Here is a 13,151-nt window from a genome sequence, read left to right on the forward strand (position 1 = left end):
AAAGCGCGTGGAGAAGTCGGCGACTCATTAAGATTGGACGCCCCAATTCTTGGATTTGTTCCTGGATCCCGGGATCTATTGTGAGAACACATGTCTCGGAGCGCTAGGCGACAACCTATCGGGCAGCATGCTGCAACCACCAGACATGAAAGGCACATAAAACATGCAGACACAAAAATGACGTAAACTGAAAGATGATCTTGCATCAAGGCCCGAGCCTGTTGTGAGATATCTGGAAGCAAACGCGTGTCTTAGTTCACATTTCCGCCCACCATGCTTCCCGGTATCCGGCCCTCCGCATGCCCGCATGACTGAACAAGACACCGCAGCCACTTCAGCTGATTATGATTGTAACGGCGGAAGCGAAAGGTGCTGTCGTTATTAGCCCAGCTCAGCGCGCTGTTAGGCCTGAAGGTTTCCCTAGTCTGCTGTGTAAGGCAGACTTGACTGAGGCAGGAGAGCTAAGCTATATTTTGATCATCCGACTCAACTGTCAAGTACCCTTTCTGATGAAGTCACCGCCCAGGTAAGCGTGGCAGCATAGCAAAACTAACATAAGGTACCTCCTGAGCTCCGCCCACGGTCTACACCACAATACCGGTGGGTCAGACATGGACCACAAAACAACAAAAGGAACGCCAGAGGCTAGTTCAGCTGGCGATTGCCCACTATCAGAAACGAAAGAATGCTCTACCACTGAGCCAAGCGGGCTGTGCTTGTTGATGAAACTCAAGGGGGGCAATGCTCACTCTCTCATGGGTAAACAAAATTACCTAAATGATAACTTCAAGGCCGCACCTGATGCGACCCTTCTTGTACAGTATTGACAGTTAAAGATCGGCCACACAGGAACAAGCTCAAAGAGGCGCGACAGCAAGGGGAAAGAGCCAAGAAGCTGGCTGTCAAAACAGGTCGAGCCCGTCCTCGACGACGCCGGATGTCCCTCCGCTACACAAGCCTGCCCCAAAGTCCGACGGGTCTGGGCACGTGTACAGATGGTGAAGAAACCAGTCCTCGGCTCTCGTGCGCCGTACCACAGCTCAGAGCTGCATCGACATCGACTGTTCGACAGCTGGCAGCGAATTCAACTTCCTCATGGCCGCCAGTCCTGATGCTTCAAGCATACGGGCCTAGAAACCCAATCGCGCCGCCTCGCCGTTCCATTCAACGGCTCCAAAAGGAGTCAGAAAGCATCTATTTCAGAACGGCGCTTGCATTGTGTGGCAGACTATGAGCAAGGTGGCAGCTTCGGGCTTCAGCTCGCGCGTTGTGAATGACGTAAAAGAACGGCCCGTCTGTCATGGTCAGTTTGTAGTTTCGTCGAAGTGGCACAAGCGGGAAAAAAAAACCAACAGAACAAGGTGCGGCGTTCGCTCGTGAATTGGCCTGGACAGTCCCGCAGCTTCGGCACCATACTTTTCCTTAACTTTGGCCCCCCCCCCGCGTCACACACAGTCGCAGCACAGTGTCTAAGACAATATATTATTCTTATCATTGTTATTAATGTTGCACCGTGGGGGCCGTGCCCCGCCTCTGAGGGCAAGCGGTCCCTCCACCGCTATATACATCCGCTCACTCGTTGCGCCTGCCCTCTCAAACAATATATGACTGTGGCTGCACCTCTCCAGTGACAGCATTTCGAGCAAACAAACACCATCACTTTGTCTTTTTGTCTTCCCCTGCTTCCCTACCAAGTCAGCATGGACCCCTCCTCCTTCTCGCCGGCACAATGGTGCCAGGCCTTCTTCTTCGCCGTCGGCCTGTTCATAGTCAGCATCCACCTGGCCGGGCCCCTGTCGCTCAAGATCAACTGGCTCGGCTACGGCCCGCGCACCCTGGGCGCCGGCGGCGGCGGCGCCCGCAAGCAGCCGGCCACCGCCGTCGCCATCGCCGTCCCATCGCGCGTTTCCGTGCCCCACTCCTGGTTCATCTCCTTCTACTACACGTCTGTCTTGCTCTCCGCCTTCTGGGCGCACCAGCTCTCGACGCGGGGCGCCATCGCCATGCGCCTCGTCCGCTGGCAGGCCGCGGCCGGCGGGCCGTCCATGACGGTCACCCAGGTCGCGCTGCTGTGGGCCATGATGCTGTTCCAGGGCCTGAGGAGGCTGCTTGAGTGCGTGCTGGTGATGAAGCTCTCGGCAAAGTCCACCATGTGGGTTATGTATTGGGTTGCTGCCGAGGGCTTTTATCTGTGCATGAGCATTTCCGTGTGGATCGAGGGATCAGGTGAGTGATTACGCTTCTTACCCCATCCTTCCCGTCTAGAGTCGGAGTTAGCCCACATATTAACTATCTGCCTTACAAGGTGCCATCCTCGAGACGCCGGATCCGGTCGCTGCTTTGGATCCGCTATCTATCGCCAACGCGAGGACGGCCATCGCCCTGGTTTTCTTTCTTTCCGGTGCGCTCTTGCAGAACCAAAGCCACCGCCATCTGGCCAGCCTTGAGAAGTACTCGCTGCCCAGCGCAGGCATGTTCAAGTACATCATCTGCCCGCACTACACGGCCGAGTGTCTGGTGTACCTAGGCCTCGCGCTGGCCGCGGCACCGGAAGGTCGAGTCTTGAACACGACGCTCCTCGCCGCCCTGCTCTTCACGTTCACGAACCTCGCCATATCAGCCAAGACGACTCGGGACTGGTACAGCGAGAAGTTCGGCGCCGATAAAGTGGCCAAGAAGTGGAACATCTTGCCCTTTGTCTTTTGAAGCATCGGGCAAAGCAGGGGCGATGGGTGCAAGAGGCCAATCTTGCGTGGAGTCGTCCCTTGGATGGCGTTTGCGAACAGGGGTGGCTGTTTCGACGATTTGCAAGCGCGTCACTTTCTTCCGCAGCCGGCGTGCTGAGAGGGTCTGGACAGGACAAGGAGCACAAAACCGAAGCTGCAGCTGGCTTCCCGCTGCAGAGACGTTGCGGGAGGCCTCTCATGCTCTCGTTGTACAGGTAGCTGGGCTACGGTGACATCGTGGAACTGGCTGGTAGGGTGCACTCTCGTTCTGCAAGCGGGCAGAGAGTCCAGACTCCCTTTGGTGAAGGTCTTAGTCGTACATGCAGATTCCCGTATCCTCTATGGAAAGCAAGGCGGTCGCTGAAGATGTCGGCAGGCGAGAGACAGCAATGTAAAGGTGGGAAAGGGCCAGATCTGGCACGCCAGGGAGTACCGCATACCCCTTGCATTAGCCAGGTCGCTTGGTGACCAGTAGAGCCACCACATAGGCGACACCATGGTCTAGACCGGAGCTCAGTGAATGTGGCGCCTGGGATAAGAGACCGTAGGACTAGCCAGCTAGCGACTCGTGCGACTTGGTGTACCATGGCATTTGTCTGTGCCAGTCTCGGATTTCCACGTCAAGCCTGTAACCACGGTCCACAACCTAGGTCGTTCCTCCGGGCTCTCCTTCCAGCCGCCAGGTTCCCGGTATTGTTCAAGCACAGCAGGTCGGTCATCTGCCGGATCTGGTTCTCCGAGACTCCGGTGGTAAGACCGTAATCCCGCAACATGTGCATGCCTGTTACAGCTTCCTCAGACGTGGCTAGAGTTGACACTCGATGGCGAGGACAGCGTTGCAAGCGAATGGGTACATTCAGTACAACCGAAGTGTCGCGACTCTCCGCATGACGAAGTCTTTGGTTGCGCCCGGACTTGTTAACCGAATTGGCGTCTAGTTCCTGTCAACGGTGCCCGGTCCCGAATCCTTCTCGGGCACCTCGCGACATCAACGGAGGAACAAGTATGCCTGTCTCTTTCCGTGCAGCTCTTCCCCAACACGTCAAGAGGATAAGGCATTACAACAGCATGTAGAGTCACAAGTGGCCGGGAGATGCCCCCTGATGGGACTGATGGGACACATAAGCCGGAATATCATGATCGGGGAGGGAAGTTTATGGTGTTCGGCTGGTTGAGCCGTGAACACCCGCACCTCTGTCAGGCGAAGGCATTCTGTGGCATGCTACACATGACTCACCACAGCAGTCAGGTTAAGCAAGCAAGCGAACAGCAGTTGCTCAGAACAGTGAGACGGACAAAGCAGGTATTGCAATATCCGGCCAGCAGGTCCATGACCTCAAGGAGCAACTGCTGGAGTCTTGGCCGGAGCCAATGAGGAGAGCAACAGCGAGCTGAACGGTACGCTGTAACATTAGTCGGCGGCGGACAAGACCAGACATCAACTGCCACGATAGAGAAAACGTCCGACTGGCCTGTCTCACACGGTACCACTTCAACCCAATGGTCCTGCACCAGCCGGTTTCCCCGGATCTCCGGCAAGCGAAGCCGGCGCTCGCCACTGGGCGGGCCCGGTCCGCCAGCCCGCCGCGCAGCTCACCACTCGCCGGGTTAACCGGCCTGCCCTGGAGCAACATCACACGAAGGCTGCAGGTTTCCGCGTGCCGGAGACCACGTCAACGAACGCTGCGGGGGAGAGAGCCTGAGGGCAAACATCGATGTGGTCATGCCACAGCGGAGATCAGCTGACGCAACAGCGGAGGACGACTCGGCCGGAAGAGGGAGCAGAAAAATGATATAAAAGCGCTGTCAGCACAACCGCCGCTCTCACAGACAGCTCTCCGATGAAAGGAGCGTCATCACAAAGGGCAACCTTCCATCATCCGACAGACTTGATCAAGCGAGAAAAGTCCACGGCCCCCAACGGCCAGCACTCGATCCACTCAGACGACAAGACAGAAACCAAGACAACTCCTGGCTTCTAGTCAGTCCGCCCCCATCGCCCTCCGAGAACTTCCACATCCCCAACGACGGCTACTACATCGTGCTACGCAAACGCAGCCGCGTGAGCCCAACGACGACGACAACGACAACACCATCAACAGCCCTACCCAAAACACCCATCATCATGGCCAACCACGCCATGCCCAGAAGCGAGGACGACGAGTTCTTCAACGCCGGCTCGTCCCAAACCCGCAGCGGTTACCCGCGGCGGCGGTCCCACCAGCAGCGGCAGCAACCCCTCGCCTACCCCAGGCACCGCCAGCTCGGAGCGGAGGGGTCTTCGCAAGGCCGAGCGGACGCGTCCAGCGTGGCCGCGACGGGGGCCGCGCGGGAGGCGGCGACGGGCAGCGGGGCCGATCCGTACGAGCCTGCTGTTGCTGCCACGCTGGACGCGTCGCACTCCGGGACCGCGACCGGGTCCGGGTCCAGGACCGGTGCAGGGTCCTCCAGTTCGACGGCCGGGCCGGCGGCGGGATCGACGGCGGCGGGCGGCGCGGCGGGGTCGTCGTCGTCGTCGTCGTCGTCATACTTGACGGAAGGCAACGTGCAGCGCACGTCGGCCTTCTACGAGTACGTACGGAAAGAGCGGGACAAGAGCGAGGAGGTTGAAGGGTCCGCGGCGGGGGAGGAGGAGGAGGCGTCGTCGGCGTCGGCGAGGGAGGAGGCGATTCTGCGCGTCATAGAGGAATTCAAGGAGAAGAGGAAGGGAGGTTAGGAGGAGAGAGTCCTGTAAGCTTGTGTTAGTGCACGGCCTTCGGTTCGTTGTCTTGGATGGGCAAGGGACGAACATGGAGACCGCAGATGCGATGATCTTACAAAATGCTTGGGACCAGCTAGGCAGAACCCGTCCAAATCAAGCCGTTTTTAACGCCGTTTTTAATAGTCACAGCATGGCAACTGAGAGCTCCTACAGTCGATCCTCCGGCTTCTTCCACCCAAACGTGGCAGTCACTTCCCCGATGGCCCCGCGAACGCTATCCACCAATGCCTTGACCAATCCCTGGCCACGTCTTCTCGCGTTTCCAGTGTCGACCATGCCAGCAGCAGCCGATGTCGACGGCTCGCTGCCCATGGTGGGAAGCACGTTGTCGCTCGCCGAGAGGCTGACAAACAGGGAAAAGGGGACAAGCCAGACACACAGGCCAAAGTAGGAGGCGATCTCGGTGAAAGAGGGAATGTCGTCGGGGGTGTCATAGTACGAAGTCATGTTCTGGTAGGCGCGCTCCTGGTGATGGGAGAAGTGCTTGAACCAAACGTAGTGGTTGAGCAGGACGAGAACTACAAAAACAACAAACTCTTGGTCAGCCGACGCCCGAACCACCAGTCCAGCACAGCACCACCCACCGCAAGAAGCCAGGAACAGCGGATCCGTCAGTTTAACGAAGGGGAAGCGGCGCATGTTCCCCAGGTATACGAAGTGCGAAAAGATGCCCAAGAGCGTCGGCAGGAAGGGGAATCGGTCGACCACGCAGAGCAGGAGCTGCAGCGCCATGATGGAGTAGATCAGCCGCGTCAAAAAGCGTTTGGCCATCACGGTGTGTTCCTCGACAAGCTCAGAGAGGTAGTAGAGCCCAGATGCTGAGACCGGTCAGCACTCGCACTCTCAATTCCAAGACGTGCATGCGAAACGGAGGAGAGAAGAGAGACGTACCTATGGCAAGCGTCATGAAGCAGAAGCCCACGACGGAGCCGAGATATCCGAGGAGTGGTAGAATCCACATTTTGCTTTTTTTCATCCACTCGAGCGGCGAAGGTTCATGTCAGACTGCGTGCGAGGTTGGGAGAAAGAACAGACACCTGTGAAGAGCTGCCGGCGTGGCCAATTGAAGTCGCACATTTCAGGGGCAGCGAACAGCTTGCGTGTCTTGGCGGAATGACGTCTGTCTGGAAGGATCCCGTCCAGGGTGAGGTGTCCACAGCGGGGATCCATGTCTGGTTGAGTCCGGACCGGCAGATCGTTGATCCTTATCCTTCGAGATTGCGATTCGTGCTGGCTAGATAAGATTAGATAAAGAAATTCTTATCGCCCACACATCAGAATTCATGAACCAAGTTGGAGGGCGAGCGTGAACTTCCGAGGTTGAGTAAGAGACCTGACGGAGACCAGCGGCGATCATTGTTCCATTTTCATATCTTCTTGCTAGGAACGGCCCCTTTCCGTCCGGTAGAGTCCGCTGCTTCGCCTGCCTTCTCGGTCCTGAACCATTGTGCGGACCCCACCCCGCTCCAAAGTTCGCCGAGTTGCGACAACACCTCCGCCCACTCACGCTACGGACGGATACACGTCGGTGAACAAGGCCTCGAGTGCTTTTCTTGCCTCGGGTCTCTGCCCGAATCAGTCACCATGTCGCGTCCCGAGGACACTCTGTGCGCCCTGCTCCCACCCCGCCATTCTTAACAACGCAACTGATCGTCGCACAGCGCGGCCGATGTCTACTACGACGATGTCGAAGCACGCAAGTACACGACCAGCTCCCGCATACAGAATATCCAGGCCTCCATGACAAGACGAGCCCTCGAACTTCTCAATCTGAAATCCCCGAGCTTGATCCTCGACATTGGCTGCGGCAGCGGCCTGTCGGGGGAGATCTTGTCGTCGGTGCCCGAAGACGAAGGCGGGCCACACGTCTGGGTGGGGATGGACATCAGCGCGTCCATGCTGGACATCGCGCTGCAGAGGGATGTCGAAGGCGATTTACTGCTCGCGGACATCGGGCAGGGCGTACCATTCCGCCCTGGTACCTTCGACGCCGCCATCAGCATCAGCGCCATCCAATGGCTCTGCAACGCCGAAAACAGCGAGACGTCGCCTGCCGGCCGGTTAACGCGCTTCTTCAACGGGCTGTATGCGTCTCTGAAGCGCGGCGGCATGGCCGTGTGCCAGTTCTACCCCAAGAACGACGCGCAGAAGCAGATGATCACCTCGGCCGCCGTCAAGGCCGGCTTTGGCGCCGGTCTGCTCGAGGACGACCCTGACACGAAGAATGTCAAGGTCTACCTGGTGCTGACAGTCGGGAGCAGCGCTGTGGCCAGCAAGGGTGGCGACATCACGGGCGTCGTGGACGGCATGGACAATGTCGAGGTGCTGGACAACCGGAAGAAGGCGAAATCCGGCAAGGGCGAGATCAAGAAGGGCAGCAAGGCCTGGATCATTAAGAAAAAGGAGCAAATGGAGCGCAAGGGAAAGATCGTCAAGGCTACGTCCAAGTACACTGGACGGAAGCGGCGGCCTCGTTTCTAAGGTTCCAATCCTATGCTCTCCCCATTTTTTTGCTTTCAGGGTTTGCATGGAGCGGCGTTTCTGGCGCGGCGACGAAAAGCCTGTATGGCTTGCTATATTCTTTCCTTTCCTAATCGAATCTCTGATACCCATTTTTGCTATATTCTTCATCCTCCGGTTGGCCCTCTGGTCTGACATCCCGACTCCCTCCCGCTGGTTCAACTCTTACCTCAGCTAGACATGCTCGCCCTCACTCAGCCCAGCCGGCTTCCCATCCGTCACCTCCGGCCAGACTCTATACTCGCCGCTATAGTTCGGCAGCCCGTCCTCCCCGATCGTCACCTCCGTCGACGCCACGCTGACCTTCAAGCCGGGCACCTGTTCCACGTTCCTCTCCTCCCCGTCGAACAGCGTCACCCGCCACGCCAGCTGCCGCCGCAGGTGCGGCACCACGTCCTCCGGCCGCAGGCTCGCCAGCTGGCCCTCCACCGCGATGTCCTGCAGCAGCGCCGACGTCAGCGGCACCGTGCCCGACACCATCAGCCCGCCCGCCGCGTCGCTGCGGCACCGCGCGCACTGCGTCGTCTGCCCGTCCCGCCCCAGCACCGACACCCGCCCCACGCTGTTGAGCAGTTTGAGTTAGTTTCGTCCCTCATCGGAACATTGGGCGCAGCTTGGGAGCAAAGGGAGTGTCTTGGGAGCAGCGGAAAAGCTACCCGAAACCATAGTTGCACAGAAAAAGAAGCAAAAAAAGAAATGGAGTCGACGTACCAGTTGAATTCGGTGTCCCAGCCGGACGGGTCGGCCTCGTCGAACGCGCCGAGGAAGACGAGCACGCGGAACGAGGCGCCCAGCCCGTGCTTTTCCGCCCGTACGTTGACCACCCATTCAGTGTAGGCGTTGTTGGGCGCGAGATGGCGCAGGCTGGCCGGGATCGGGCCTTCTTCTGCTTCCTGCTTCGCGGAGGAGGAGGAGAGCGGGGGATGGGAGGGCGGGGCGGAGGCGAGGGTTGTGAAGACGGTTGGCTCAGCTGCTGCTGTGGCGGCGTGGGCGGTAGCGGCGGGTGGTTCGTCACCGGCTGCTCCGGCGTCGTTGGCGGCAGCTTGGTGCTTCGTCTGGGCCGCCAGCGCCGACACCGCCACGGCGTGCTCGTCCTTGCGCTTGGCGAGGTTGTTGGCCACGAAGTTGGTGAACACGTTGGTACCGTACAGCGCCGTCACGGCCTGCCGGATGCTGGTCTGGTAGGACTGCTGGTCGGGGAACCGCCACTTCTGCGTCTCCGGGTAGGCGTATCCGAACGTGGTCGTGTCCTTGATCTGCGCCGACGTCCAGAACTTCGTGCCGGACTTGTCCCAGAAGGGCTCCAGCGGCGTGTCCTCGCTCTGGATGTCGCCGCCGGTGACGCTGAAGGTCGAGTACGGCGCCGGCCGCGGCGACATGAAGCTGTCGGGGTTGAGGTCCTGCCAGATGGCCCAGAGGCGGTCGACGTTGCTGGGTCAGGAGGGTGGTCAGGATCATGATCCTGGTTAGCGGGGAGAGATCGGACGCCAACTCACACATGGTGCAGCCAGAAAAACGGGTCAAAGGCCGACACCTCGAGGGCCGACATGTGCCCGCCGCCGCCGGTCCGGTCGTGGATCTCGTTGTGCACGTCCTCCAGACTGCCGAACTCGCCCGAGTTGGTGTTGGGATCCCACGCGTTGAAGCTGAAGGCGTCGTAGTTGGTGTACGAGAGCAGCAGCAGGCTAACGTTGTTGCGCAGCGATGCCAGCTCGTTGGCCAGGATGGGTGCGATGCGCGAATCCTGCGACTGGCCCGTCACCCGGTTGGGATAGCGGACCGTCGTCGGGTAACGGCTCCACTGGGGCTCTTGTCAGCGAACAGGACCATGAAGGGGCATGAAACTGAACTGGCATATACCTGTCGCGAAAAGTCCTCCGGCGAGGGGTTCATGGGGTGGAAGCTGAACCGGTACAAGGGGTTGGTGACGGACTTGGCCTTGCCGTCGACGTCGACAACCTGGATGTTTGCCGTGGTGAGCACGCTCGGGAAGGCCGACGACCCCCGCGGCGGCTGGCTCGCCCAGTCGAAATAAGGGGCGCGGAAGGTCTTGGCAGCCTGGACATACTTGTCGCGCAGCGCTCCCTGCGGGAACTGCTTGGCAACGTCCTGGACGGCGTCATACAGGGATTTCTACGACAGTCAGTCGCAAATGGAGCGGATTGGCGATCGCGAGGGCAGCCCACCTCATACAGAGCAAGATACGGACGATGCCAGGTCAGGAACAGGATGGAGGAATGGGTGCAGTAGCCTCCAAAGCCGCCGTCGCTCTGCCAGTCCGTGTCGCTGCCCACGCCGTTCCACGGCTTGTACGGCATGCCATGGATACCGGCGATCTGGTAGTAGGACGTCAGGCCCTTCTCATCCTTGCCCTCCAGGCTCTTCAGGCCCAAGATGAAGAGGTTGAACTCGTCGGGATGGTTCTTTTGGAGATCCCGGAGCTCGCGGCGGAGGGGCACGGATCCTGCCCGGGCCAGGGCCGAGTCAGCAACCAACGAGCCAGGGTGGTCACTTCCAACCCGCTGAGGATGCCTGGGGCAACATGTGGGAGAGGAGAGGCATACCGTCCGAGCCAGGAGTGGTGGGAATTCCGGTGATGGCAATGTTGCCGCTCATGATTGCTTTCTCCGTCTTGGTGTCAAGTGCTAGCTAGTACTGGTTCTTTGCTGGGCTGTCTGCCTTATGAGAGCTGCCAACTTCGTTCGACAGGTCCGAAGGGCTTGACCTATCTCACTTATACCCAGAAAGGACACGGAGTCTACCGTCAGCGCCCGTCCCCGCCCGACTTCCTCTGCCCCTTCTCTTCTCGAGAGTCTCTTGTGGAGGCGCAGTCGGTGCTGCTCAGCTGCTGGGACACCATGGCTTGCATGGCTGACCACTCAAATCTGCGGCACACCGTTGCGACCCATGGTTCCGGTCGTCAGCAACAGATGACAGGCAGCCTGTGGAGGGCCAGACCAGCTCAAGCACACCCGAGCTCCTCGCTAGTCTCAGCCCGTGGCTTTCCATCCCGATAGTCTCTGCGGGGTGAGCGGCTGCGCGTTGCCCTTTCAACGCGGTGGCGTTTTTCCCCTCTCGGAGGCGGCGAGTTGAGGAGCATGCAAGGTCCAGCTCCTTGGTCACACCCGCCCACTCACTGCACTCGGCACTCAGCCCTATGGGGCCCCGTCCAACCATGGTAAGCAGCCAAACCGCGTATGCCGCTGACCGCAGAATTTCTGCGGTTGCCCATAGGCTTAGAGGTGCTTCATATTTCCCCGCAATCAATTCAGCGGCCGCCGGTCCCTCGCGTCAGCCGCACTCCTGCTGTTGTCCTGTCGCACAGCAGAGAGAGCTCTCATCAGCCGGTCTGCGGTCCCGCGTACGTGCTCCAACCGCATCGTCGCTCGTTTATTTTGCCAACCAACGACCCTCGTCGTAGCTCTAGACCGCCAAACTGTCACATTCCGCCGAGGCTGTTGTGCAACTTTAATATGGGCCGCTTGCTTGCCCCTGGGATTGTATGATGTGATCGAGACACGATGGGTCGGTGTGCGAATTCCCTGGAGCTTCTAGGAGAAAACCGTCAGTCAATGCGTTGGTCCTAGACTAGGTGGGCTTGAATTGGCTGGCGTTGGTTTAGCAAGTCAAGGGAAGGGATGCATGAAGGACAGACAAGGGGACAAAAAGGGTTCAACTCTGAGTGGCATACCCGAGGGCTGGGAGCCCATGCTGCACGGAAAGGTGGGCTCGTAAGTTACCCACCGAGCTTGCTGGTACAACCTTTGAAGTGATGGCAGTGTTGGCAGCCACAGCTTTTCTGCCCCGTGCTGACCACCTAGGTAGATAGGTATGTAGACAACTTCCGTCGGCGATAAGGTGACACAACCTGTGAGTTCCTATTGTCAACGATCGTTGGCAGGACCTCCGTGTTCGATCGGATCGAGTTGGCGGAAGAGGACTCCTACAGAGGGCGCAGATATTGTTCAATGGAAGAAACACGGTCCAATTCCCCTGCATAGCCTGGATCTAGGTTCCCAGTTCAACCGTTGCCTGGCCAGGGCGCTTCGCGGCGCCTGATGCTGGCACCCTGGAAGACGGCGCTGGTGCCGAAGACGTACAGCTTGATGGCCGTTGCGCTAGCTTTCTTTCTTTCTTTCTTTTTTCTTTTTTTTTTCTTTTTTTTTTTCGGTGTAATGCAGGCAGACTAGCATCAGTCAGACTAGCTCAGTGGTCTGATGGAACATGCTCCAAGGACAGACAATAAGAAGGTTGCATGGATTAAAGGGATCTAAATATCTCAATACTGAATAAAGATCACGAAGCAGTGGCAAGGCCGGCCGGAGTCTCTGAAAAACACAGCCCGAATAAGACTGAGCCTTGCAGAGCACGCAACGCAGTGAAAGAACAAGCCGAGTTCCCGATCCATGTAGCTAATGGGCAGGACAGTTGAGTCTTATCAAATGCAGTCATCTTCTCAGATGCAGTCATGTGCGGGCCCTAACCGTTGGAGCCGAGAGACAAACCCAAAGGGGTGGTACAATGCATGGGGCTTGCTTTCCAGGTTCTGGTTATGCCGCTCGCTTCCCATCTTTACGCACTGGTCCATCTTACTTACAGGTTGGCGACATAATGTTATTGCAATTGGTTGTCGGGCTAGACAGGCCGTAACCACAACTACCCGAGGGCCAAAGGAAAAGTGGGTATTTTCGCAGCCCTTTCTCTTGGCGGCGTCAAGTTGGAGACCCACCTGTCTCCGACCGCTCCGCCGGTCTCCGGCCAGCTGCTCGGAGGCGAGCTGATGCCGCGGACGAAAATGAAATCGCCGTCTGGAGGGCTCCGTCTCGCGTGCACAACCAGTGCCGGGGAGGCCCCAAAAACCACATGAGATCGTGGGAGCAATAGAGGTAATGTCTGTTACGGTTGAAGAAAATTTCTAAAAGATGAATGCCCTCGAGAACGCCTCAAGCCCAAGTTACATTCACATCATCAACATCGCCGCACAAAGGAAAATGCGAGTGCCTGGCTTAGGGCCACGTCTCGTGTATACATGAAGTACATCGCCCACAGCTTGTCCTCCGCCTCAACCCCCATGCTGTCCCGTCTATGGTGTCAATGCCCCATCTAGCTTCGCCCCCTGCATCGTGGTATCCTAAGCGGCCGCC

At 58.4% G+C, this 13,151-nt stretch overlaps 5 protein-coding genes across 5 annotated transcripts; 3 read left to right on the top strand and 2 right to left on the bottom strand.

Annotated features, from left to right (window-relative positions):
* The first annotated feature begins 1,438 nt into the window (after window positions 1-1,438).
* Window positions 1,439-2,871, top strand: THITE_2122302 (uncharacterized protein). Its single transcript, XM_003656943.1, has 2 exons — window positions 1,439-2,226; window positions 2,306-2,871. Exons 1-2 carry the CDS (start codon window positions 1,701-1,703, stop codon window positions 2,704-2,706), a joined length of 927 nt encoding a protein of 308 aa, XP_003656991.1. The 5' UTR covers window positions 1,439-1,700; the 3' UTR covers window positions 2,707-2,871.
* Window positions 2,872-4,226: 1,355 nt separating this feature from the next.
* Window positions 4,227-5,442, top strand: THITE_2092156 (uncharacterized protein; the record flags this gene model as incomplete). The annotated part of the gene is made up of 2 exons (XM_003656944.1): window positions 4,227-4,398; window positions 4,709-5,442. The coding sequence occupies 2 exons, from the start codon at window positions 4,227-4,229 to the stop codon at window positions 5,440-5,442; spliced, it is 906 nt and encodes a 301-aa protein (XP_003656992.1).
* Window positions 5,443-5,551: 109 nt separating this feature from the next.
* On the bottom strand, window positions 5,552-6,616 carry THITE_2122305 (uncharacterized protein). Its single transcript, XM_003656945.1, has 3 exons — window positions 6,379-6,616; window positions 6,072-6,305; window positions 5,552-6,005 (listed from the first exon to the last, which is right to left on the bottom strand). Exons 1-3 carry the CDS (start codon window positions 6,446-6,448, stop codon window positions 5,635-5,637), a joined length of 675 nt encoding a protein of 224 aa, XP_003656993.1. The 5' UTR covers window positions 6,449-6,616; the 3' UTR covers window positions 5,552-5,634.
* Window positions 6,617-6,958: 342 nt separating this feature from the next.
* THITE_2122306 (uncharacterized protein) lies at window positions 6,959-8,078 on the top strand. The gene is made up of 2 exons (XM_003656946.1): window positions 6,959-7,094; window positions 7,149-8,078. Exons 1-2 carry the CDS (start codon window positions 7,072-7,074, stop codon window positions 7,966-7,968), a joined length of 843 nt encoding a protein of 280 aa, XP_003656994.1. The 5' UTR covers window positions 6,959-7,071; the 3' UTR covers window positions 7,969-8,078.
* Window positions 8,079-8,181: 103 nt separating this feature from the next.
* On the bottom strand, window positions 8,182-10,623 carry THITE_2056637 (uncharacterized protein; the record flags this gene model as incomplete). The annotated part of the gene is made up of 7 exons (XM_003656947.1): window positions 8,182-8,569; window positions 8,719-8,972; window positions 9,090-9,438; window positions 9,504-9,808; window positions 9,868-10,140; window positions 10,194-10,471; window positions 10,572-10,623. The coding sequence occupies 7 exons, from the start codon at window positions 10,621-10,623 to the stop codon at window positions 8,182-8,184; spliced, it is 1,899 nt and encodes a 632-aa protein (XP_003656995.1).
* Window positions 10,624-13,151: the final 2,528 nt, after the last annotated feature.

The sequence above is a fragment of the Thermothielavioides terrestris genome, chromosome 5 (genome assembly GCF_000226115.1).
Source record: "Thermothielavioides terrestris NRRL 8126 chromosome 5, complete sequence".
Lineage (NCBI taxonomy): Eukaryota > Fungi > Ascomycota > Sordariomycetes > Sordariales > Chaetomiaceae > Thermothielavioides > Thermothielavioides terrestris.

Coding starts and splice junctions, on each gene's coding strand:
- THITE_2122302 (XM_003656943.1), top strand. CDS start 1,701: ATGGACCCCTCCTCCTTCTCGCCGGCACAATGGTGCCAGGCCTTCTTC. Junction 2,227..2,305: donor CGTGTGGATCGAGGGATCAG/GTGAGTGATTAC, acceptor CTGCCTTACAAG/GTGCCATCCTCGAGACGCCG.
- THITE_2122305 (XM_003656945.1), bottom strand. CDS start 6,448: ATGTGGATTCTACCACTCCTCGGATATCTCGGCTCCGTCGTGGGCTTC. Junction 6,306..6,378: donor CTTCATGACGCTTGCCATAG/GTACGTCTCTCT, acceptor GACCGGTCTCAG/CATCTGGGCTCTACTACCTC. Junction 6,006..6,071: donor GCTGTTCCTGGCTTCTTGCG/GTGGGTGGTGCT, acceptor TTGTTTTTGTAG/TTCTCGTCCTGCTCAACCAC.
- THITE_2122306 (XM_003656946.1), top strand. CDS start 7,072: ATGTCGCGTCCCGAGGACACTCT. Junction 7,095..7,148: donor TCGCGTCCCGAGGACACTCT/GTGCGCCCTGCT, acceptor ATCGTCGCACAG/CGCGGCCGATGTCTACTACG.